This window comes from Leucopleurus acutus (genome assembly GCF_964270905.1).
Source record: "Leucopleurus acutus genome assembly, chromosome: 9".
NCBI lineage: Eukaryota > Metazoa > Chordata > Mammalia > Artiodactyla > Delphinidae > Leucopleurus > Leucopleurus acutus.
The window spans coordinates 67,234,840-67,261,870 of NC_139144.1; the positions used below are offsets into that span (position 1 = coordinate 67,234,840).

Genomic DNA, 27,031 nt, shown 5'->3' on the forward strand with positions numbered 1-27,031 from the left:
CCTTACGATTTTTTTTTACTTTACTTTGAAACTTCTCAAACATACATAAAGTGGAGAGAATAAAATGAAACCCCTTACCATCTTCAAGAATTCCCAAATATCCAGCTCCAACAATTATCAACATTCTGCTGTTCCTGTTTCATTTACCCACCTACCCCCATTTTGTTTTTGGCAAGGAAGAGAGTTTTAAAGCAAATACCACATATTTCTTTTTGCCTGTAAAAAACAGAATGTATCTGTAACAGTTTTTTTTTCCAACTACCCACAATATTACCACATTCAACAAAATAAATATTAATTCCTTATAATGTGATATCCAGCCCAGCTCAATTTTCCCCACTTGCTCAAAAATGTCTTTTTAGGAATGGTTTGTCTAAATCAGAATACAAACAAGGTTCACACATGGAATGGGGCTTTTATGTCTCTTGTAATTTTTTAACAGGTTCCACTTCTTTAAAATATTTCCCTAGCTATTTGTTGAAGAAAACATGTTGCAATCTGGATTTGGGTGACTATGTCCTCCTGGTATTGTACAGCATGTCTTGTACTCTCTGTATAATGAAGTTAGATCTAGAGGGTTGATTAAATTCAGGTTCTTTTTTGTTTGACAAGAGAACTTCCTGTTGCGTCATATTATTAGCACACTGGATTGAGTGACTTACTTTTAGTCATGTTAAGTTTGATCAGTGGGTTCAAATGTTGTCAGCCAAATTCATCCCTTATAAAGTCTGCCATCAAACATTCACCTTATTAACAACCTAGATCCAACTGCCTAGATCCATTATTTCATTAGGGGTAGAAAATATTTTCTAATTCTCTAATTCTTTCTGTATTAGCTGTGCTTCTTCTAAAAGAACTTTACCTCATCGACCATTTGCTTACCTAGATTACACAAGAAAGACAGCAAAAATGCTCAATTTATTCCCTTTATCAGTTTTCAGAATGAGTGCCCAAGCAACCTCCAGAAGTGACCAAAAAGTTTTGGTTTAAGCATCATTGTGAGCTTGTGGAATTTTATGTTTTTCAATGTACTGCCACCTGGTTGTTTTTTGTTAATCCTCAAATTGCACCATCTTTGGCCAGTAGGAGTCCCTTCAGGTTGGATCCTATGTCACTTTGACATGACCTCTAAGAGCTTCCTTGCTTTCGGGCACACCAGGTTCATCTTCCACATTTCTTTCCCCAGGCCTGGAATCAGCCACTGTTCCAGGGGCCTTGATTCCTTTTAATGGGAAATGGCATCTAGAGACAAAATCTGGGGTCTAAGAGTGCTTATTGTTACTTGCTATTATTTCTAAGATTCTTCATTGAGGAGAGCAAGAAAATATGTATTTTTGAGAAAGAGAAACTTAAACCCTGAGTATATATTCATATTTCCAATTTTAATTAAACAGTATATGGTTTTTTATTTGTATCTCTATCACCCTGAAAATCTTTCGTGCTAATGATATTAACAAACGTATGCCATTAGCAAAAGTATTTATATGCTTTATCCTACTATATATAATCTCAAATAATAATAACAATATTGGATGAGGTTTAAGATTTCTTGTCACTTTTTTCCGTCCTTAGATATATCCCATTAGGGATATGCAGTCAAAATACAGTTTTGAAATTACTTGTAATAATTCTTCTTACAGTTTTGTCACCATCCTGACATTGTTAAATTGTTTTGTTACCATTTAGGAATTTTTTTCTATTTAACTTTTTAAAATTATATATAACATACATGGAAACAAAGTAAAAATTATAGAACAAGGTACAAAGAGGTTTAGCTTCTGTCCCTACCCTCTTTCTCTATAATTCTGAATTACCCTTCCGTCATTTTTTAACAACATAACAAACCTGAATACAAATACACTTGTATTTCCCTTCTTTTCTCACATAAAAGATAGTACAAGATACTCCTTTGTACCTTGTTTTCTCACTTACTGTGCCCTGGAGATTACTCCTTAGCAGTATAAAGATGTCTTCCCCATTCTTTTTGACAGATGCATAATGCTCCATTACACAGAAATACTAAAGTTTACAATATGGATATTTGAGTGTTTCCAGGCTTTTGTTATTAATCATAGTGTCCTTCTTTCATACTATTTTACTTATTTCTCCATTCCCCCACTATATCCTGGAACATGGAGTTCCCTGGTGATCTTCATAAAAGCAATCTTGGTGGAAGAGTAGGGTAAAAACTTAACTGGAATGGATTCAAGAGAACAGGAGAGGAGTACAGATACAGTGAATATTCATAATTTATAAGGAGTTATGCACTAAAGAGAGGAAAGAAATAAAGCAACAGCTAGAAGGGAAGTGGAATCAAAGAGGGTCTTGTTTGTTTTACTGTTTCATGTTTTTGTTTTTTTAAGAAGAGAAAAAAAACATGTTTGTATGCCAACAGGAATAATCCAGTAGAAAGGAAAAACTGCAGATGCAGGAGAGAAAAATAGAGAATTTCAAGAGCAATGTCCTTGAGTAGCTATTAAGGGGTAGAATCTCATGTGAAGGAGCTGGACTTAGAGAAGAATATGGCAGATAGGTGAATAAATGTTGAGAAACTTGTACATGATCCCACTACCACCTGTCTGTGTCTCAGTTTTCTTAACTGAAAAATGAGGGCAATAATAGTACCTATTTCACAGGGATGAATTTTCACAACACTGAAAATGCACACAAACCTCTAAGAACAGGGCAGAACACCTAGTAAACATTCAATTAGCATGTGATACTAATCTCTAATACCTGCTTCTCTTACATCATGCTGTTTCCTGAGGATCTAATGAGAGATTATGTGAAAGTATTGATAAGTTGTATGACTAATAGCAGACTATCTTCATTATGTATAAGAACATGATTAGGACACTACTAAATAGGTTTGGTTAAAGTTGCAATAACTATCAGTTTTAATGACTAAAAAAGCAAGCCCTAATCCATGTTTGAAGAGCTTTCAAAAATCAGTTTAAAATGACATTTATAAATAACAAAAGGAAAGCTTTTAATTAATTTTAGCTTCTCTAAACAGAGAGAAAAGTAATTTGACATTGGTAAAAAGAAGTCCATGTCCAAAACATAAGTTACTTACCTTCAGATTTTTAGTGAAAGGATGTATTGGGTGCTAAGATGAAAGAAGTATTTACCAACTACTGCTTCAAAATGTAAGAAATCTATATATATTACCTGCTTTCTACATAGGTAATCTCCATTTTACTATTAAACTGTAATGGTAATGGAATTAATCATGTACTTTATCACAAGTATCACTTTTAAACAACATGGGGCATAAAAATATGCTATAACACTCATTATTTTGGACTACTGACAAATATATATATATATATATATATATATAAATTAAGTACAATGGCAATCAACTTAGACAGTTTACTCCTGTAATTATTTAGTAGGTAAGTTTAAAACAATTTTTTTTCACAGAAACAATACAGATCACCATCAGTCAGCAACCTCACAGATTCCAGAAGCCCATGCTTGAAAAACTTAACCATACAAATTAAACATATTTAGTATGATCACTTAATTTAAAATGCAGGTACTAAATCTCACAAGAGTCAGCTACAAAGTAATCATCCTGTTATTTATATTGATAATTTTTACATCAAGATAAAATTAAAGATGTTGGAGATTGGTTCAAGATGGCAGAGTAGAAGGACGCATGCTCACTCCCTCTTATGAGAGCACTGGAATCACAACTAACTGCTGAACAATCATCCACAGGAAGACACTGGGAACTCACCAAAAAAGACACCCCACATCCAAAGACAAAGGAGAAGCCACAATGAGATGGTAGGAAGGGCGCAATCACAATAAAATCAAACCCCGTGACTGCTGGGTGGGTGACTCACAAACTGGAGAACACTTAAAACACAGAAGTCCACCCACTGGAGTGAAGGTTCTGAGTCCCATGTCAGGCTTCCGAAGCTGAGGGTCCGGCAATGGGGGTAGGAATTCCTACAGAATAAGACTTTGAAGGCTAGGAGGATTTGATTGCAGGACTTAACAGGACTGGGGGAAACAAAGACTCCACTCTTGGAGGGCACACACAAAATAGTGTGCGCATCGGAACCCACGGGAAGGGGCAGTGACCCCAGAGGAGACAGAACCAGACCTACCTGCTAGTGTAGGAGGGTCTCCTGCAGAGGTGGGGGTGGCTGTGGCTCGCCATGAAGACAAGGACATGGGCAGCAGAAGTTCTGGGAAGTACTCCTTGGCGTGAGCCCACCCAGAGTCTGCCATTAGCCCCACCAAAGAGCCAGGTAGGCTCCAGGGCTGGGTCGCCTCAAGCCAAACAACCAGCAGGGAGGGAACCCAGCCCCACCCATCAGCAGACAAGTTTTACTTGTCTTTACAGACAAGTTTTACTGACCTCTGCCCACCAAAGCAACAATCATCTCTACCCACCACCAGTCCCTCCCATCAGGAAGCTTGCATAAGCCTCTTAGATAGCCTCAGACACCAGAGGACAGACAGCAGAAAGAAGAAGAACTACAATTCTGCAGCCTGTGGAAGCAAAACCACATGCACAGAAAGATAAACAAAATGAAAAGGCAGAGGACTTTGTACCAATGATGAAGGAACAAGATGAAGGAACAAGATGAAGGAACAAGACAAAACCCCAGAAAAACAACTAAATGAAGTGGAGATAGGCAACCTTCCAGAAAAAGAATTCAGAGTAATGATAGTGAAGATGATCCAGGACCTCAGGAAAAGAATGGAGGCAAAGACCAGAAGATGCAAGAAATGTTTAACAAAGACCTAGAAGAATTAAAGAACAAACAAACAGAGATGAACAATACAATAACTGAAATGAAAAATACACTCGAAGGAATCAATAGCAGAATAACTGAGGCGGAAGAACGGATGAGTGACCTGGAAGACAGAATGGTGGAATTCACTGCCATGGAACAGAATAAAGAAAAAAGAATAAAAAGAAATGAAGAAAGCCTATGAGACCTCTGGGACTACATTAAACGCAAGAACATTCACATTAGCGGGGTCCCAGAAGGAGAAGAGAAAGAGAAAGGATGCGATAAAATATCTGAAGAGATTATAGTCGAAAACTTCCCTAACATGGGAATGGAAATAGCCAGCCAAATTCAGGAAGCACAGAGAGTCCCAGGCAGGATAAACCCAAGGAGAAACACGCTGAGACACACAGTAATCAAATTGACAAAAATTAAAGACAAAGAAAAATTACTGAAAGCAACAAGGGAAAAATGACAAATAACATACAAGGGAACTCCCATAAGGTTAACAGCTTATTTCTCAGCAGAAACTCTACAAGCTGGAAGGGAGTGGCACAATATATTTAAAGTGATGAAAGGGAAGAACCTACAACCAACAACACTCTACCGGCAAGGATCTCATTCAGTCAACAGAGAAATCAACAGCTTTACTGACAAGCAAAAGCTAAGAGAATTCAGCACCACCAAACCAGCTCTACAACAAATGCTAAAGGAACTTCTCTAAGTGGGAAACACAAGAGAAGAAAACGACCTACAAAAACAAACCCATAACAATTAAGAAAATGGTAACAGGAACATATATATCGATAAATACCTTAAATGTGAATGGATTAAATGCTCCAACCAAAAGACACAGTCTCACTGAATGGATACAAAAACAAGACCCATATATAAGCTGTCTACAAGAGACCGACTTCAGACCTAGGGACACATACAGACTGAAAGTGAGGGGATGGAAAAAGATATTCCATGCAAATGGAAATCAAAAGAAAGCTGGAGTGGCAATACTCCTATCAGGTAAAATAGACTTTAGAAAAAAGAATGTTACAAGAGACAAGGAAGGACACTATATAATGATCAAGGGATCAATCCAAGAAGAAGATATAACAATTATAAATATATATGCACCCAACATAGGAGCACCTCAATACATAAGGCAACTGCTAACAGCTATAAAAGAGGAAATCGACAGTAACACAATAATAGTGGGGGACTTTTAACACCTCACTTAAAACCAATGGACAGATCAGTGAAACTGAAAATTACTAAGAAAACACAAGCTTTAAATGACACAACAGACCAGACAGATTTCATTGATATTTATAGGACATTCCATCAAAACACAACAGATTACACTTTCTTCTCAAGTGCACATGGAGCATTCTCCAAGATAGAACACATCTTGGGTCACAAATCAAGCCTCAGTAAATTTAAGAAAACTGAAATCATATCAAGCATCTTTACCGACCACACGCTATGAGATTAGACATCAATTACAGGAGAAACAAACGTAAAAAACACAAACACGTAGAGGCTAAACAGTACGTTACTAAATAACCAAGAAATCACTGAAGAAATCAAAGAGGAAACCAAAAAACACCTAGAGACAAATGACAACGAAAACATGACAATCCAAAACCTATGGGATGCAGCAAAAGCAGTTGTAAGAGGGAAGTTTAGAGCAACAAGCCTACCTCAAGAAACAAGAAAAATCTCAAATAAACAATCTAACCTTACACCTAAAGGAACTAGAGAAAGAACAAACAAAACCCACAGTTAGTAGAAAAAAGAAATGATAAAGATCAGAGCAGAAATAAATGAAATAGAAACAAAAAAAATAAGAGCAAAGATCAAAGATCAATAAAACTAGAAGCTGGTTCTCTGAGTAGATAAACAAAATTGATAAACCTTTAGACAGTCTCACCAAGAAAAAGAGGGAGAGGACTCAAATCAATAAAATTAGAAATGAAAAAGGAAGAGTTACAATGGACACTGCAGAAATACAAAGCATTCTAAGAGACTACTACAAGCAACTCTATGCCAATAAAATGGACAACCTGGAAGAAATGAACAAATTCTTAGAAAGGTATAACCTTCCGAGACTGAACCAGGAAGAAATAGAAAACATGAACAGACCAATCACAAGTAATGAAATTGAAACTGTGATTAAAAATCTTCCAACAAACAAAAGTCCAGGACCAGATGGCTTCACAGGTGAATTCTATCAAACATTTAGAGAAGAGTTAACACCCATCCTTCTCAAACTCTTCCAAAAAATTGCAAAGGAAGGAACACTCCCAAACTCATTCTATGAGGTCACTATCACCCTGATACCAAAACCAGACAAAGATACCTCAAGAAAGAAAATTACAGACCAATATCACTGATGAATATAGAATCAAAAATCCTCAACAAAATACTAGCAAACAGAATTCAACACACATTAAAAAGATCATACACCATGATCAAGTAGGATTTGTGCCAGGGATGCAAGGATTCTTCAATATATGCAAATCAATCAATGTGATACACCATATTAACAAAATGAAGAAGAAAAACCATATGATCATCTCAATGGATGCAGAAAAAGCTTTTGACAAAATTCAACACCCATTTATGATAAAAACTCTCCAGAAAGTGGGCATAGAGGGAACCTACCTCAACATAATAAAAGGCCATATACGACCAACCCACTGCCAACATCATTTTCAATGGTGAAAAACTGAAAGCATTTCCTCTAAGATCAGGAAAAAGACAAGGATGTCCACTCTTGCCACTTATTCAACATAGTTTTGGAAGTCCTAGCCACGGCAATCAGATAAGAAAAAGAAATAAAAGGAATACAAATTGGAAAAGAAGAAAAACTGTCAGTGTTTGCAGATGACATGATACTATACATAGAGAATCCTAAGGATGACACCAGAAAACTACTAGAGCTGATCAATGAATTTGGTAAAGTTGCAGGATACAAAATTAATGCACAGAAATCTCTTGCATTCCTATACACTAATGATGAAAAATCTGAAAGAGAAATTAAGGATACACTCCCATTTACCACTGCAACAAAAAGAATAAAATACCTAGGAATAAACCTACCTAAGGAGACAAAAGACCTATATGTAGAAAACTATAAGACACTGATGAAAGAAATTAAAGATGATACAAACAGATGGAGAGATATACCATGTTCTTGGATTGGAAGAATCAATATTGTGAAAATGACTCTACTACCCAAAGCAATCTACAGATTCAATGCAATCCCTATCAAATTACCAATGGCATTTTTACAGAACTAGAAGAAAAAGTCTTAAAATTTGTATGGAGTCACAAAAGACCCCGAATAGCCAAAGCAGTCTTGAGGGAAAAAAACGTAGCTGGAGGAATCAGACTCCCTGACTTCAGAGTATACTACAAAGCTACCATAATCAAGGCAGTATGGTACTGGCACAAAAAAAGAAATGTAGGTCAATGGAACAGGATAGAAAGCCCAGAGATAAACCCATGCACCTATGGTCAACTAATCTATGACAAAAGAGGCAAGGATATACAATGGAGAAAAGACAGTCTCTTCAATAAGTGGTGCTGGGAAAGCTGGACAGCTATATGTAAAAGAATGAAATTAGAACACTCCCTAACACCATACACAAAAATAAACTCAAAATGGATTAGAGACCTAAATGTAAGACATGACACTCTAAAACTCTTAGAGGATAACATAGGAAGAACACTCTTTGACATAAATCACAGCAAGATCTTTCTTGATCCACCCTCTAGAGTGATGGAAATAAAAACAAAAATAAACAAATGGGACCTTATGCAACTTAAAAGCTTTTGCAAAGCCAAGGAAACTACAAACAAGATGAAAAGACAACCCTCAGAATGGGAGAAAATATTTGCAAATGAATCAACGGACAAAGGATTAATCTCCAAAATATATAAACAGTTCATGCAGCTCAGTGTTAAAAAAACAAACAAACCAATCAAAAAATGGGCAAAAGACCTACCTAAATACACATTTCTCCAAAGAAGCCATACAGATGGCCAAGAAGCACATGAATAGCTGCTCAACATCACTAATTATTAGAGAAATGCAAATCAAAACTACAGTGAGGTGCTCGCTTCGGCAGCACATATACTAAAATTGGAACGATACAGAGAAGATTAGCATGGCCCCTGCGCAAGGATGACACGCAAATTCGTGAAGTGTTCCATATTTAAAAAAAAAAAAAAAAAACTACAGTGAGGTATCACCTCACACCAGTTAGAATGGGCATCCTCAGAAAATCTACAAACAACAAATGCTGGAGGGGGTGTGGAGAAAAGGGAACCCTCTTGCACTGTTGGCAGGAATGTAAATTGATGCAGCCACTATGGAGAATAGTATGGAGGTTCCTTAAAAAACTAAAAATAGAATTACCACATGATCCAGCAATCCCACTACTGGGCATATACCCTGAGAAAGCCATAATTCAAAAAGACACATGCACCCCAGTGTTCACTGCAGCACTATTTACAATAGCCAGGTCATGGAAGCAACCTAAATGCCCATCAACAGACGAATGGATAATGAAGATGTGGTACATTATTCAATGGAATATTACTCAGCCATAAAATGGAACGAAATTAGGTCATTTGTAGAGACGTGGATGGATCTAGAGACTATCATACAGAGTGAAGTAAGTCAGAAAGAGAAAAACAAATATTGTATATTAACACATATATGTGGAACCTAGAAAAATGGTACAGATGAACCGGTTTGCAGGGCAGAAACAGAGACACAGATGTAGAGAACAAATGTATGGACACCAAGGGGGGAAAGTGGCAGGGGTGGTATGATGAACTGGGAGATTGGGATTGACATGTATACACTGATGTGTATATAATGGATGACTAATAAGAACCTGCTGTATAAAAAAATAAATTTAAAAAAAATTAAAGATTTTGAAAATTCCTAGTCCTAAAACTATGAATCCCAGTTTCAGAAATACAAATACTAATCAAACCTTTAAACCTAATAGCACATAATCTATTTAACCCAAAATATAGCCAATTGAAATAGCATTACTACAAGCCCAGAGGCTGATAATCCCTTTTTCCCATGTCCTAGTTTTTTAAAGCCTATACCCACTCAACAGAAAAGCTGGGCAATGGCTAAGCAAGTCCCTCAGCAGGATGAGGAAACAGCATGACCAACAGCACCCTGCAAAAGGTTTGCAAGAAGAAAAGACCACAGCATTCACCATTTGCACCTCTGGAAGAGCAATCAAGGTTTAGAAAATCCATTAAGAGGCATTTGTACATTTTATTCATATCTTTAGCCACTGTCCCTCTCCAGTGTCTTTTGCTAACTTTTCCATCCAATTCTAGAATTTAAGGAAGCTTCTTCAGCTAAGATGCAAATTTGCTTTTCTATCCAAGGCCTTTCGCTCCCTCTCAGACCCAGATCCAGATATCCAACTGCTTGTTAGACATCTTACACTTTCAAATATCTTTTTTTTTTTTTTGGCCGCGCCAGGCAGCATGCGGGATCTTAGTTCTTGGACCGGGGATCAAACCCAGGCCCCTTGCAGTGGAAGCACGTAGTCTTAACCATTGGACCACCAGGGAATCTCCACCTTCAGATATCTTAATAGGCAACTCAATATCAAAACATCTACAGTGGTTCTCAATTCTTGGTTACCCAGATCTTTCCTCTTGCTTGTTCCCTATTCCGTAACAACTTGCCACCAGTTGTTTAAGCCAAAAATCTGGGCATTATCCTCAATTTTTCTCTCACCTTGTCTAACATATCTAACCACCAGCAAATCTTACGGACTCTATCTCCAGAAGTCCCTCTCAGTCCATTTCTTTCCATCTCTATTGCCATTACCCTAACCTAACACCACCTTTCCTGAACTTCTGTAATAGCTTCTTAACTGGTCTTCACACTGTGTTCTACAGTCAGTAAATAGAGTGATCTTTTAAAAATGTGAATCACTCCTGTGACTCTCTAATGGATTCCTACCACTCTGGATTGAATTCTAATTCCACACCATAACCAGATGGTCCCAGCAGATCTGGTTTCTCTCTCTTTCCAACCTCCTCTGATCATAATCTTTCCTCCTCACTCACTAGCCAAACTGGCATTCACTTAGATCCCCAAATATGCCAAGTTCCTCCCCAACTCAGACATCCTACCTGCAACAGTCTCTCCCAGCTCTCACAGGGCTAGCTCTTAACCATCTTTTGGGTCTTAGCTTTAAAGTGACCTCCTCAGAGAGGTCTTATCTGATTTACAAATTTAAAGTAGAGTATTTCCTTTCACACACCCGGTTAGTTTCCTTCATAACACAAGCCATAATCTGTAATTACCTGCACGTTTATTTCCCTAAGTGGTATATGAGTGCCAAGAATAAACGAGGGTCCATGTCTGTCTAGCTCATCCCCTTACTCCCGGAGCCTAGCACTGTGTCCTGCAGAGTAGATGCTAAATGCCGATTTATTAAATGAAGTGTTATGAGTCCAAAAGGGCTTACACAGATTTGGAAGACACACTTACTTGAAGTTCATTATATCAGTTATTTTACATGTAATCATTAAGAATGGAAATGAAGTATTTAGTCTGTGAACCACAATACTAGTTTAAAACACTTGCTGGTGCTAAATTCATTTGGTTCATTTCTGCAAATGGTACTGATATTAGCATATTATTATACTATTGAAGGAGCAATCATATGTTAGTATCTTAGTATTAACTTTACTCTAAATTAATAGTCAACTTCAAGTAAACTTATATCTTTTCACAGCAAGGGGACATCAATTTTCAAAAAAGCAGAATATAACAAAATTACATGGTACTCCCCGAAAATATGTGAAGCAAAAACAAGTGTGGATGAGGATGTGAAGAAAGTAGAACTCTCATACATTGCTGGTGGGAATGTAAAATGGAACAGCCTCTGGAAAAGCTTGGGAGTTCCTCAGAAAGCCACCATATGACTCAGTATACATCCAATTCCATTCCTAGGTATATACCAAAGAGAACTGAAAACAACAAATCCACACAAAAACCTGTAAAGGAATGTGCACAGCAGCATTATTCATAATAGCCAAATAGTCGAAACAACTCATATGCTTTGATGAACGGATAAACAAAATGTGACATTTACATATAATGGAATATTATCGGGCCATAAAAAGTAATGACGAACTGATACATGTTATAACACGAATGAACCTTATAAACATTATGCTAAGTGAAAGAAGCCAGACATAAAAGGCCATATATATTACAGTTAGATTTATGTGAAATTTTCAGAATAGGTGAATACATATAGATGAAAAGTAGATTACTGGTTACCAAGGACTGGGGGACAGAGAATGGGGAGTGACTGCTAATGAGTATGGGGTGATAAAAATGTTCTGGAATTAGACAGTGGTGATGATTGTACAAATTTGTGAACTACTAAAAACTACTGAGTTGTACACATTAAAGGGCAAACTTTATAGTATGTGAATTATACCTTAATTTTAAAAATTGTTGCTTTAAATTGAATATTCAAATATCTTCAGATAATCAGAAGTAAAAGGAAAAAGAATTCTTTAATTTTACTTTGGGTGAAAACAGAGAAAAAGTTTTCATGTGCATAAATTAAGTAAGAAAATTTGAAATTTTTTCTACTAAAAAAATTAGTGAAAAAATTCAGTTTAAGTATCAGTGAATTTAATTTAAATATCTGGAAAACCAGTGGTTAGACATGATAACAAACCACACAATAATCAACTGAATTTTCAAGTGGTTTGGATTATAATCTACAATATTAGGAAAATAACAGATTTTGAGTTCTAACTTCAAATTCAGTTTAACTTGTAAAAGTGACACAATTTTATTTATCCAGACCTACTAACAGTATTTTATTTTATATTTTTTTGGGGTACGCGGGCCTCTCACTGTTGTGGCCTCTCACGTTGCGGAGCACAGGCTCTGGATGCGCTGGCTCAGTAGCCATGGCTCACGGGCCCAGCCGCTCCGCAGAATGTGGGACCCTCCCGGACCAGGGCACAAACCCGTGTCCCCTGCATCGGCAGGCGGACTCTCAACCACTGCGCCACCAGGGAAGCCCCTAACAGTATTTTTTACCTTGATGAAAAATCCATTTCTGTATTAGTTAGGGTAGTAATGCTAGCTGCTATAATGAACCTCAAGATCTCAGTAGCTTAACACAATAAAAGTTCATTTTTCTCTCAATAAAAAATGTTACATGGTATCCTTTAAATATAAGAATTCAGAAGACTCAGGATTGGAAAATCTAAAATGAAGTACTAATTAAATTGTCAATGAAAATTTTCTTCTGTTAAGATACTGGCTACACAGATTAACATATAAATATACTTGACTACCTCTGTTAACAACACCACCATTCTTCCTGTTGCTCACATCCTGCATCCAATAGTCAGCAAATCTTAATAGGTACAGTACTTTACCATCTCCCCTGCTCCACCCTAGACGAAGCCTGGTGATATATGGTAGAGCAGAGGCAGCTAAATTACCAAGTTGGAAACATTCTGTTGGCACTCTGAGTAGCCCAGAGACAAAACTATACCACTCCAAATAAACAGCTGCTTAACCAGCTGGCCCAAAAACTCTGCTACCCACTTAACAGAGGTTGCTAAAAACCAAGGTGAGGAAAGCTCACCTGCTAGTATAATATGCAAAAATAAATCCTAAACTGGGGAAAGATGTTTTCTTTCTAAAAAGTTTACATATATTTTATCTAAAGTGTCTGACTTTTTAATGTTTATTTAACTAGACAGCAAAAACAGATAAAATACCATGTATCCCTAATGCACTCAAAATATTCACAAGAGTCTAACAGATGAGTTTACAAACCGAACAATACTTTTATATTTCTGGAAAGTCACCTAGTTGGTATCAAAAGATTAGATTTTTTACGTGAAGGACTAAATGGGTCTTTCATAATTATGAATGGCTTAAAAAAATCATGTCCTTAGTATATCCAACTTCAACATAATTAAATAGCTCAGTAAAAGCAACGGTTAACTTACATATTAGTGCAAAGAACTACAGCCCAATTTCTTTTAAAGTGGTAATTATTAACATTTCAGTTCTTATATACAGTTCAGCCATCAGTGTCAAACAGCTTTAAAGAGCTGGTTCTCTGCACAAAATATCGTTTCTGTGGGAAATGAATCCAGTGAATTTGTACTGAACATATCTCCCTCCCACTCCCACTAAATCCACCCAATCTAAAGCCTCAGGAAATTCAGAAACATGTAAATGCAAGCAGAGCTTACCCAAACTGCCTCTACCTCTTATGCCCTTGCAACAACAGTAAACAAAACCAGCTTACAGAGCTTACACAACAATTTCCTCTGGAACTCCAAAGGGACATTCCCTGCTTAGCTGTTTCTACTGACAGGCCAAATCAGGTATACATACAACAGAGATGCCAAAATACATGACTGCTATGGTTCATACAAACAAGCAGGAAATGTGAAAAGACAGGGCAAAGCAATGTACTTGGAAGTCTTAAGATATTATGTTCCCATACCTTCCCTATAATTTATCAAAATAAAAATAACCACACACTAAGCTGACATGCATTAGAATGGTATTAAGACTGTGTTACCCATTCATCTGTAGCCTTTAGATGACAACCCATCTAAACACACACGCCTTTTTACAGTCCACTTACTTCTTTTTAATTTGCAAGTATATAACTGAGCTGGCCAAATCCCTAAATGCCTTTCTTCATCTTATTATATATAACCATCATATGGTTAAGACCTGAGGCTTGCCAAGTCAGACCAACGTGGGTACAAATTCCGATTCTACTACCTAAAGTTCTATGACCTTGGGCAAAAAAATCACCAAGCCTCAGTTTCCTCATCTATAAAACAGAGCTGATAACAGAACTCACAGCGTAAGCTGTCTATGAAGAATAAGTATGATAAACATATAAAGTGCTTACCAGAATGCCTGGTATACATAGCAACCTCTTAGTAAACGGCAGTTTAAAATCACAGCACCAAATATTACAGTTAAGTAAAAGCATTTAGGGGCTTCCCTGGTGGCAGAGTGGTTGAGAATCCTCCTGCCAATGCAGGGAACATGGGTTTGAGTCCTGGTCCAGGAAGATCCCACTTGTCGCGAAGCAACTAAGTCCATGCACCACAACTACTGAGCCTGTGCTCTAGAGCCCGCGAGCCACAACTACTGAGCCTGTGCTCTAGAGCCCGCGAGCCACAACTACTGAAACCTGTGCGCCTAGAGTCCGTGCTCCGCAACAAGAGAAGCCACTGCAATGAGAAGCCCACGCACCGCAATGAAGAGTAGCCCCCACTCGCCGCAACTAGAGAAAGCCCGTGCGCAGCAACAAAGACCCAACACAGCCAAAAGTAAATAAATAATTTTTTTAAAAAACCATTTTAAAAAAAAGCATTTAAGACCATCAAATCAATATCTATTATGTGTGGGAATTCCCTGGTGGTCCAGTGGTTAGGACTCCATGCTCTCACTGTTGAGGACCTGAGTTCAATCCCTGGTGGGGGAACTAAGTTCCCACAAGCAGCGCAGCGCAGCCAAAAACAAAATTATTATGTAAAGGAGAGAAACTTAAAGTTCTAAAAAAATCCTATTTTTAAAAGCACTGATGCATGATTAAACAAAACATTACCTTCGCAGTACTGTTATTTTCCAAAAAACACATTAGAAAAAGGCAAGGAGTTAAACAAAACAAATTTCAGTCAGCACTCATTTTAACTTTCCATCAACCTTTGACAAGAGTCTTATAAAACAAAAATTATTTGTGTGTGTGGATTATAGCCCCTTTAAGTCAACAGTTCTGAGGTGGTTAAGCAAGCAAATTTTAAAACTGACCTGCTTACTTATGCTAAGTGAAGTAAGTCAGACAGAGATAAATACTGTATGATATCACTTATATGTGGAATCTAAAAAATAAAACTAGTGAATATAACAAAAAAGAAGCAGACTCACAGATACAGAAAACAAACTGTGGTTATTAGTGAAGAGATGGAAGGGGGAGGGGTAATAAACAAGTAGAAGATTAAGAGGTACAAACTATTAGGTATAAAATAAGTTATAACGGGTATATTGTACAACACAGGGAATATAGCCAATATTTTACAAATTTTTAAAAAATGACCTTCCTAAATAAGGTAATAGAGAATTACAAAAATAAGACAGATATAAACCTCAAATTATATTATGAAAGCTACTTCCACTGACAATGAAAGTAAGACTTCCATCTGAACTGTAGGCAATTTGGTTATAGAATGTTATATTCTCAGAATAGAATCTATGCAATTGGTTCTATTCCTATTTCTTTAATTCTAACAAATCTCAGAGCAAGGGCACTATTTGAAAAGGTGCCAAGAGAGAGGAGGTCTATCCAGAACTGAGGGACATGTTCAACGGTCATTTTGACCTCAAGACAAAAATGGGAAGCAAAAGGATACAAGCCCCAGAAAGGTTTGCCTTCAAAACTGAATACAGGGTGAGTCAGGTCCATCATAGTTATTGTTTGTGTATAAGAACAAATAGTAAGAAACAAGATAATGAAAAAGGTGCCTAACTGGATTTAGAGGTTCTTATTTTTTATTTTATTTCTTATTTATAAAGTTTTCTCTAAGATAGTCCATTCTACTGGATAACATTAAGTTCAACCATTTTGATTTTTACATACCTAGTAAATAAGTCTAAACTAGACCAAAGTCTGAAACTACTCAAGTAAAAGTGGCCCTCTTGATATCTTCACCCACTAGCAGTAATTACCTAAATTTCAGAATAATTATTTCACACTACAGGCCAATTTTAGGAACTGAAAACCTAAAGTCATGAAGTAATGACAAATGTCATATTAGAATATGATTCACAATTATATACACTATCAACATGAACTGGTGCACTCCCCAGTTCTTAAACCAAGTACCAAACCAATTATCAATACCATTCAAAGTTAAACAAAACTCCACCAGAGCTCAGTTTCACACCTGAGGTTTTTAATAATGACTTTGTAATCTTCTGTGTAAATGTGGCAATTGCCTTGCTTCCTAACTAGAAAACACTTTCCCCTTTTAGCCCATTATGGAGCTATAATCCTTTAACATAGTACTATACTACTAAGTACTATAATAATATAAAGCATTTAGAATCATCAGTGCAACAACAGCTGTGAAAGAACAGTTAAAAAAAAGAAAAAGAAACTATGATCTAATCTGATTAAAACTTATTAACTCTTTAAGAAAAATGTCCCTGTGAATCTCTTCTTAAAACAGCTACACATTCCCTTACCCTCACTCCAGAGTGGACCATTCCCTTCCAGTGCTCCTACAGCACTCAGTATATCCCTCTTATATAACACTAGTACATAATATTGTAGTTATTTACTTATATGTCTGTATCCCCCACTAGACCTGAGCTTTTTAAGAGCAAAGGACTCTTACCACCTTTTTGCTTAGTATATACATAGACCTTCAAATGCCAGGTCAATAAATTCCTAATTAAATAAATAAATGAAGCCCAAGAAAGTGTGCTTTGTAAGGAGGGGTATATTTGTGGTGGGTTTATTGAGGGGAGGGGAGGTTGAATTTAAAATATCCATGCAAATGGAGATTATCTGTGATTAAATGAAGTCAATATCTGACCATAAAGCTAAAATCTTAAGATTTTACACACTGTTGCAGAGTTTAGCCAGAATTCCATTAACAGCATGTAGGCATGTGACCTATCCTTGTAGAGATCCTAAAAGAACAACTTCAAATCTCCATTCTTCTCCCTCCAGCAGCTCTCATTTATTTTCCTAGAAGCCACCGTCCACAGGGATCAAGGCCCTCTACCTCCCCTGACCCATCAGATGCAATAAGAGCAGTGTCTACGAAACTGTTCTACTTCACACTGGGGAACACTTGCTTCTACCAGGCACTAAACCCTTCTCTGCTTCCAAGTCCACCCACCTCCACCTTTCTTATGCGCAAGGAATCAGGCATAAGAAATGATCTGTTAAACACCAAACAGCACTTGAGACACTTAAAAACAGAATCAATGTTAAGTAGTCATTGTGGGGGGTCATAAGAATCTAAGCTTCCTTTATATTAAATCAACAATATAATATTGCTTATATTGTTAAATTTCTCCATTCTAAATAACAACTTTACAAGTAAACTTTAAGGACTCCAATTCCTATGCTGAGGACTACCTATGGCTTTGGAGTATCAGTAAACAGTTGGTCTGTTAAACAACTGTGATACTTCAAATCAGTTCTAAGTGATAAAAAAAGCTAGAATGTGAGTGTGTGAATAACCTTTCAAAGTTTTCAGTGAAGTTCTATGAAAATAAACACATGTGCGCTTCACTGGTTGCGCAGTGGTTAAGAACCAGCCTGCCAATGCAGGGGACATGGGTTTGATCCCTAGCCTGGGAAGATCCCACATGCCACGGGGCAACTAAGCCCGTGCGACACAACTACTGAGCCCGCACCCTAGAGCCCGCGAGCCACAACTACTGAAGCCTGTGCGCCTACAGCCAGTGCTCTGCAACAAGAGAAGGCACCGCAATGAGAAGCCTGCGCACCGCAACGAACAGTAGCCCCCGCTCGCCACAACTAGAGAAAGCCCTCACACAGCAACGAAGACCCAATGCAGCCAAAAATTAAATAAATAAATTTATTTTTAAAAGAAAGAAAAGAAAAGAAACACATGTACACCATCCCCACCTTCATTAACCTAGAAATAAACTTCAGATATTACAATTCACTTGGAGAAAACTTGCTGGAAGAGGAAAAAAGGTTTGCCACAAGGTTAGGTAATTAATAGGCTGCATATTATTTGGTATACCTTCCAAAAGTGTGTACTCCGGTGTGTACTAGAAGCAAGCAGCTTAGGAGGGCCGGGTGTAGAGAAGTTTGCAACTGATCTGTCCTCCAGCAGCTGACTGATCCACATGGGCACTGATAGCACTCCACTGAGATAAGTGCTAAGATGGCAGAACTCCTGCCAAAAACAGGCTTATCCCAGGAGCAGGTAAGACAAATAGGGTTCACACTCCTCTCTTACTTTTTAAAAAAGAAAAAGTTTCAGAAAAGTGATAACTCTTGTTCTATCACAGTGCAAACCAAGTCCCTTTTGGTTTAATCATATAATGTAAAAGATCCTCAGATAAGTATACACTTGAACATATAACTAAGTACTTAGATATATGCTCAATAATGTACTTATGAATGGCTATGTTATGAACACTACTATGGAAGTCTAAAGCTTTCAATTCTGCCTATCCTGAAAAGCTATTTTCTACTTTAAAAATGTGTAAAATGAGTCATATGCAATAGGAAATCTTTTGTAAAGCAGAAACTTTTAAAGAGAAATTGTTACCCCTGTGTAAATCTTACCTTTCAAGAAAAGATTTGAATGAGAGTTCCAACTATTTTGTCCCAAGTACTTAAATACTTCAGGGTTTTTATTTCTCCTACTAAAAATATTTGTAATCAAAAAGTACTGACAAACATAGCTACTGCCAACTAAGAGTTGTTTTTCTAAACCACCTGTTTTTGCAATAACCACCCTATTTCTATAGCTATTCTAGAAGCCTAAATGCCTAACTAAACTTAATACTGTAACACTGAAACAGTCCTAATTCATTAACATCTTAATATAGATCAAGTGCCTTCCTTACTTATTTGCACAAAACAAGTGTTAAGTAAAACCTAGAAAGCACAGTTGCCTTCCAACACATCCTTGCTGCTGGCTTAAATTTGCCAGATGCCAAAAATGTTTCCCACCCTAAAAATCCAAGCTTCTTCATTAATTAAAAAAAAAGGTTTAGTAATCACTGAAAACTACTTATTCAGGAATGAAATTTTTACACAATGGAGAACATGAAAGCCTAACTTTCATACACACTACACAACATTATACTTTTCTAAATTATTCCAAGATTTAGTTATCAACTGTGTTGATAACTTTCAAATCTAACTTTGGGGACAGATAGAGCCGTACTGTCTATTTTATTTATTACCTTTGCAATATCCAGATGTGATTCAGAATGAAAAACACTGCTGCAGTGATTTACAAATGGCTATATGAAAGGAATAAAATGATGCACCAAATGGTGGGGGTGTGGAAGGACTGTTCTCCTCTAAATGAAGAAAATTTCTGTGTCCTCTACAGGAGGAAAATGAGAGAGGAAGGGGCAGAAGAAAGTGAATCTAAAACGTATAACTCTTTGCTTCTTGAAACATATATACTAGTGTGTAAAGTATAACTTTCATAGGGGTCACATACTTATTTCAAAATTCGCTCTTCAGCAATGAGCAAATTTCTGGGCCAGATGTTGAAAGTAAAAAGGAATTTTAGTCTAATAAGCAATATAAGCTTGAGTATGGATTGCAGTGTTTATCTTTTTTTTAAAGGATGCACCTGTCATTCCCATTTTAGGTTGATGACTTTGAGTCCAAGGAAAACGGTCCTATTGTATGCCTGCCAATTCTCATGTGCCTTGATATTTCACTTACTAATTACACTTACTAATTAACTGGACCTCATCAGGAAGATATTAATGATGGTTCAGACACTCAAGAGAGTCGCATAACCTCCGAACGCAAAATACTTCGCAGTCAAAATACTTTGCAGTCAAAGAGACCTATTTGACTCAAGAGGGGTGGGGATAAGCAGGGAGTAAGGGAGTATATGGCACGAAAATCTGCTGGCCAGAGCAGCTGCGCCCAGGTTTTAGACACTTACTGGTTTGCTAGGGTACACGTTAGACAGATGCGTTTTTAGTTTCCCCACGGTCCAGTTCAAGAAGCAGCTAATAGTCTGGTCACTGTATTTCTGATTCGGTGCTTTAATGATGAGGGTCACAGGAATCTCCATCCCATTTTGGTCCATGGTGCCTCCAAGGTCGAACAGAGTCAAGAGGAGCAGCAGTTAAGCCCAAATGAGCCGAGGTGGTTACTGCCAGTGCGGCTGGGATGGGGACGGAAGCGAATGGGTTCTTATTCCTTGTCCAAGTCAGTCACAAGTGCATCGGGCGATACAAAGGCCATTGCCGGTGCCGAGGATGATGGCCAGGGGCGGAGGCGGCGGCGGCGGCGGGGTCTGGGGGCCCGGCCGGGGGTGCAGTTTTCCCCGCCAGGTTCGGGCTCCGCCGGGCTCCGGACTGCAGAGGGAAGCCAAGGGGAGAGAGAAAGCGGTGAGAAGGTAGAGAAGGGTGAGGGCGCGACAGCCCGAGCCACCGCCCCGCCCCGCCCCGCCGCGACCCCTAAGCTGAAACGCAACAAGGCCCCGACGCGACGGCCCCGCCACGCGGGCTGGAGAAGGGGACGGGCCGCTCAGGGCGGCCAGCCGCGACAGGCAGGGCTACCTGAGAGATGGCTGCGGGGCCCGCCACCGCCGCCCTCCTCCCCCGGGCACGGCCACCGATCACACAGTACGGCCGAGCGTCCTCCGCGGCGGCCGCTCCCTTCCTACTGCTCGGCGGCGCCCACGGCCCGGCCCTGGATCTCGCGAGGCGGCGCGGCGGCAGCGGGAGAAGTTGGCCGAAGGGCTCTCCGCCTGACCCCTCCGGCAGGGCAGCTGGAGCGCAAGGCGGGGCGCGGCCGAGACGGCGACAGGTGGCAGGAGGGCGGGGACTAGAATAGGGGCGCCGGCCGCGAGCGCGCCTGTTTTGTTGTTGTTGTGAAGAAGGTCCGGGTCCCCTTTAAGCCGGAAAACGCAGGGCGGAAGTGCGTCAGGGGCGGCTCGCCCCCGAGCGCTGCCCTCCAGGTCCCGCCGCCGACCGCCCCTGGCGGCCCAGGGCGGCCGGTGCCGAGTTCTGCGTCGCCTCGAAGTTAGTCGGGCGTGTAGAGCCCGCCAGGCCAGGCCATTTGCTCCGCATTGCCTCCCCAGCGGTACTCGGGCCTCCACTCGCTTCGCTGGCGTTAGCACATTCTGTTTTGACCACACCCGGAAGACTTGGGAAGTGTTCCTCATCCTTAGAGCTGTCTCTTCAAAAGTTAGTGTCCTTGCTGATGCTCAATCAGACTTCTGACCATAATTTCTTGTGTCGACTGTCTGCAAAGCACGGTACCTGGAGCTTCGGGGAAGGAGGGACTGGGGGTACATTGCATAAGGAGAAGGCTTTCAGTCTACCTCTACTTTCCGTGTGACCCTGGCTAACCTTCCTGAGCCTCAGTTTACTTCTGTAAATGGGGACGGTAATGGCCACCTGACTCTGTGCTGTTGATTAAATGAGCTATGTAGGTAAGCCATCTGGTACAGTTCTGGAGTATATCAGTCTCTCAACTAAATATTAATTTCCATGTATTTCCTCTCCGTTTTCTCAAAAGTTGGCAAGTGTTTGTTTACTGAGCACCTACTGTGTGTTCAGCACAGTGGGAGATGAAGACGGTTGGCAGTGTTATTTTTTGGTTTATGGTTTACACGTGGGAACGCGAAGTTTCAGGCTATTGCCCAAAGCCGACTTACTCTCCATTTTCTGCACAGGTTTAGGAGTCAGTGCAGTAAGTTGAGATGTGCATTTGCCCAGGTCCAGGCTTCCACTTATAGGTGAATACAAGCAGATAATGTAGGGGGCTTTGGGGACCTGGTCTCTTCCCCTCTCAGCTGCAGAGGAGTTAGTGAAAGTTAGAGACCAAGAGGAAATTCTTCCTCTCAACAGCTAGTGCCCCAGGATCCCTTACACCCTCTCCTCCTTCACCTCTTTCTTTGTGATAGGACACCTACCATATCTTAGCCATACCCTCTCAATGCTCTTCTAAAATAAGAGTGAATTTTCCTTTATTTCTTGTCATGGAATGAGAACAGTTTACTATGACTTGGATCTCCTGTAGCAGACCCTTTTTCTACCTAGTATCTAGTCATCTTAATAGAACCTTAACTTAATTCTAGCTACAAGTACTTTTTCTAGATCCCTTACATCTAGCAGCAGCCATTCGACACAGCTGTAGCCCATAAGATGAAAGGTGAAGTTGCTACTGGGGCTTCCAGGGGAGCTTTCAGATGAACATGTTCTGCAGACCAGAGCTCATCCTTGCCCTCTACACCTGTCTTTCTTACTGGAGGAATGTGATGCTGGCAGTGGGGCAGCCACAGCTCAGTCCTGAAGCAACAAACAGGAGAACAAAGGCCTGTATTACAAGGATGGCAGAACAGAACAATTGAAAGAGGATGAATCCTTTATAGCATAAGTGTGCCACCATATAAGTCCCAAGCTGTCTGCTCTAAGAATTCTTTCATGTCCAATTTCTGTTTAAGGCAGGAGGAAGTCTCCCCAACCGCAACTGCCACAAGCACCACCACCCAAGCCTGCGGCTCCTGTCACTTATACCTGTGACTCACACTTCCGGGAACCCCTTAGAGTAATGTGGTCATCCCTCTTGGCACTCTGAAATGTACATTATTAATGAGATATATATTAATAAATATTAATATTGACAGAATGTGCATTTCACTGGATAGACACTACTTAAAGTAGAGTTCATCAGAGGTTCACTAACATGGACAAAATCATTTTAAAATGTAATGAACATTCAAGAATTTGAAATATATGAGTATAAAGATGATAGAGTATCTGACAGAAATGATTTTTTTTTTTTTTTTGCTTTACAGCCACCTGAGTTAACAACCTAAAAATGCTTTTGATGCTGTGGAACTTGCCCACAATAAAAACAGTATGTAAATATGATCCCATTTTTGTTAAATTACGTGTATGTGTTTATAGAAAAATGTATGAAAGGGTAGTCCCTAGACTATTGATAGTGTTTAACTTGGAATTTGGAGTAGGAAAAACAGCATAGAGGGAATGCAAGATAGCAGTTACTTAGAGGCTGCTGTGAGCTGTTTGTTGTTCTTTGTCCGTGTTGCACATAAGAAGGGGAAATGTGAAAGAACAACTACACATCTCAGTTACCATTTGCTACTTAAAGACAGCCTCTAATGAGAATGCTTAAGGGGAGGATGCTAATAGATAATAAAGGATTTGTGATTGTTAAGGCCAAATCTACTTTAACAATATTAACTGTTCAATACACATAATTTTAGTAGCTAGTTCAGTAATTCAGGGTGATTTCTGCCAATGGAGTAACTTTCTTTGTTGACAAAGTAAAACACGTAAAGAAAATTATTCGTAAATAATAAAACTGATTTCCAGTATTTGTGGGATATTTACTTCTAATTCTTTTAATTGGGAAGGAGGACAGCTAGAAAAGCTTATATTGACTCCTTCTGTGAGATTCCAGTTTCTTTTAAAATTTTAAAGAAAATAAAGTGCTTATTACTGAGCTTTTCTTACTAAAATTTGGAATACCTTCCAGGAAGGTAAAATACTTTATGATGTTGAATAATATAGTTTTCAGTGTTTTGGGTTTTTTGTTTTTGTTTTTATGATAACTCTCTTGGGAAGAAAGATTTTAGTCAAGTGATGATCTTGCAGTTGCAAATTTCAAAGATGATGATAGCCATCTGGCTTCTGATTGATTCCTTCTATTTCTATTTACACCAAACTTGTCTTTTTTTTTAAGATGCTGTGCCACAAAGCATCTAATCAAATCTCAATCAAATTTATTGTTTAAAAACAAGTGAAATCCTACATTTCAAGCCTAGGAAAATTAGCTCATTTCAACACTGCACTTTCAAAATCTTAATTGGTCCCAGATGTTTGATTATAAACCATATTGTAGAAAATGGAATGAAGAAAACCACACATGCATTGAATGCCAAGTGGATGATTTAAGTGATGTGTCATTTAATGAATTTTCAGAACAGCCGTGAGAGGTAGTGAGGTCAGTGAAGCTCAGAAAGGCTAAATGTCTTGCCCCAAGTCACACAGCTAGTAACTTCCAAATAGAATTCTGATTCCTCTGTAATACACACTCTTTCCACTACACTGAACTTAAAGATATTCATTCATAACAAGACACATTCAGGAGGAAAAGGCTTTCAGGAACAACATCTTAGAGGTCATCTAGATCAGCTTTCCAAGTACTGCCGGAATCACTCTTAGGACATCTCTGAAAGGCAATCAGCCAACTTTGGCTTAAACTCTTCCAGGGAAAGGGAGCACCATAGTTTTTACTACAGCATGACCTATTGTTAAACAGCCATGGTTATTATAAGTGAATTAAAATCTGCATTGCTATAATTTGTCATTAGGCCACTTTTCTCCTCTTGATTAATTCAAAATATGTTTACGTTTATTCCACGTCTGCCCTTCAAATGGTTAAATGCTGTCTACATCTTATCCAAACTAAACATCCCCAGATTCTTCAACCATCCTTAAGAATAGTTTCCAGATCACTCAAAACAGTGACTCACCTTTGAACACACTACTTTGCATAGCCCTCCTCAATTATGGTGACCATAATGAGCATTTCGACCCATGATTTCCCTAGAATAGTCTTCATAAGGACACGTCTATATTTCTATTTCTGTATTAATATAAATCTTCATAAGGTAGTTTAGCAGTTGGATTTCCTGCTTTTCAGAAACTATGTATCTAGTCAGTTCTTAGAGCGACCATTTGGGTAAGACAGAAGTCTAATTTCTCTGATGAGTTAATCCACTGACTTATTTATCATAACACTTGGAGAAAATTGTAGCAAATAGCATCTCACTGACCTCCTTTAGGTGACCAGAGGAAGGGGGGGAAGGGGAAATCCCTTATATTTTTCATCCTCTAAAGAATTTTGACCTAAATATATGTATTAGTTATTTATTTCTGCAAAACAAATTGCCCCTAAAACTGGGTCAGAATTTTGGGAGTCTTTGCTGTTGGTTCTGGTTTTGAGTCTCTCTTGAAATTGCAGTCAGGATTTCAGCTGGCATTTGGTTATCGGAAAACTTGATTGGAACTGGAGGATCTACTTCCAAGATGGCTTACTCCTAAGGCTGGCAAGTTGGGCTGGTTTTTGGTGTGAAGTCTCTGTTCCTCCCCATGTGGGTCCCTCCACAGGACTGCTTTTGAATGTCCTTACAACCAGACAGCTGGATTCCCCCAGAATGAGGGAATCCTAGAGACCAAGGCTGAAGCAGCAATGCCTTTCATGACTTAGTTTCGGAAATCTTACATTGTCACCTACATGGTGTGCTATTTGGTCACATAGACCAGCCCTGAGTCATTGTAGGAGGAGAGTAGTATGAGCATGAATACTAGGAGGTAAGGACCTCCTGTCATACTGGAGGCCAGTTACCATAATGTACCTTACCAAAGCATAGCAGGTCATAATGGATACCCTGTTCCTTCTGTATGCAGCCATCCAAGTCCAAATCCCAATAGTAACCTTGCAGTTGGTTCACAACTGCATGCCCTTCCTCTGGCATTTAGCCTCTCTTCCCAGAGATGTTTCACCAAGTTCCTCCCCCCAAAATTAGAACTATCTAACTCTATTGGCTATATTTCTCAAATGTTTATCTTTTTTGCTAAAAGTAAATATAGTTTAGCTGAGTTTGGGAATATTAAATTTGCTACACTGCATTCAAATAAAGGTAAGAATAATCACTAAATTGAACATGGAGAGTAGTCATGGGCCTAACTCAGGGGTTCTTAATCTGGGTCCAGAGACATACCCTGAATTATCTATAGGACTGTGCATTTATCTGGAGGGAGAGTCCGTGGTTTTTATCAGCTATTTATTTATTTATTTATTTTTGGCTGCGTTGGGTCTTCGTTGCTGTGCGCGGGCTTTCTCTAGTTGCAGCGAGCCGGGGCTACTCTTTGTTGCGGTGCATGGGCTTCTCATTGCGGTGGCTTCTCTTGTTGCGGAGCATGGGTTCTAGGTGCGCGGGCTTCAGTAGTTGTGGCTCGTGGGCTCTAGAGCGCAGGCTCAGTAGTTGTGGTGCACGGGCTTAGTTGCTCCATGACATGTGGGATCTTTCTGGACCAGGGTTTGAACCCGTGTCCCCTGCATTGGCAGGCGGGTTCTTAACCACTGCGCTACCAGGGAAGCCCTTTATCAGCTTCTTGAAGGGGCCATTTGTAATGCCTTTCAGAGCAGCAACAAAATTTAGTCCTCATTGTAAGGTTTCTCCAGTTAAAGGAAATGGGTTTTTGAACCATTTACCAAGTTACTGCCTCAAGGGCCCCAAAACACTGTTCATTGCCTGCTTTGTGATAATAGAAATAAATCCTATAAGTAACAATACTTCTCCTTTTCCAGCTTTCATGATATTAAGCTTTGTCAGTAAAGAGCGCTGGAGGGACACTAGAGGAAGAATAGAATTCTCTACCTGTGTAGTGTAGTGTGCTCCCTTAGGCAGGCTCTTACAGC

At 39.0% G+C, this 27,031-nt stretch overlaps 1 protein-coding gene across 5 annotated transcripts in view; it reads right to left on the reverse strand.

Moving 5' to 3' along the window:
* Nucleotides 1-21,450, reverse strand: part of HERPUD2 (HERPUD family member 2) — a 42,086-nt gene extending 20,636 nt beyond the window's left edge. Inside the window, exons 1-2 of one of the 5 annotated variants that reach the window (XM_082846678.1) lie at nt 21,130-21,450; nt 20,508-20,925 (exon numbers count right to left, since the gene is read on the reverse strand). In XM_082846678.1, coding sequence (XP_082702804.1) covers nt 20,508-20,654 — 147 coding nt within the window. In that variant the 5' untranslated portion in view covers nt 20,655-20,925; nt 21,130-21,450. Of the gene's footprint in view, nt 1-78; nt 6,534-20,507; nt 20,926-21,129 lie in introns of those variants that run through there. The other 4 variants (XM_082846677.1, XM_082846679.1, XM_082846676.1 and 1 more) reach the window with 4 other exon arrangements.
* Nucleotides 21,451-27,031: the final 5,581 nt, after the last annotated feature.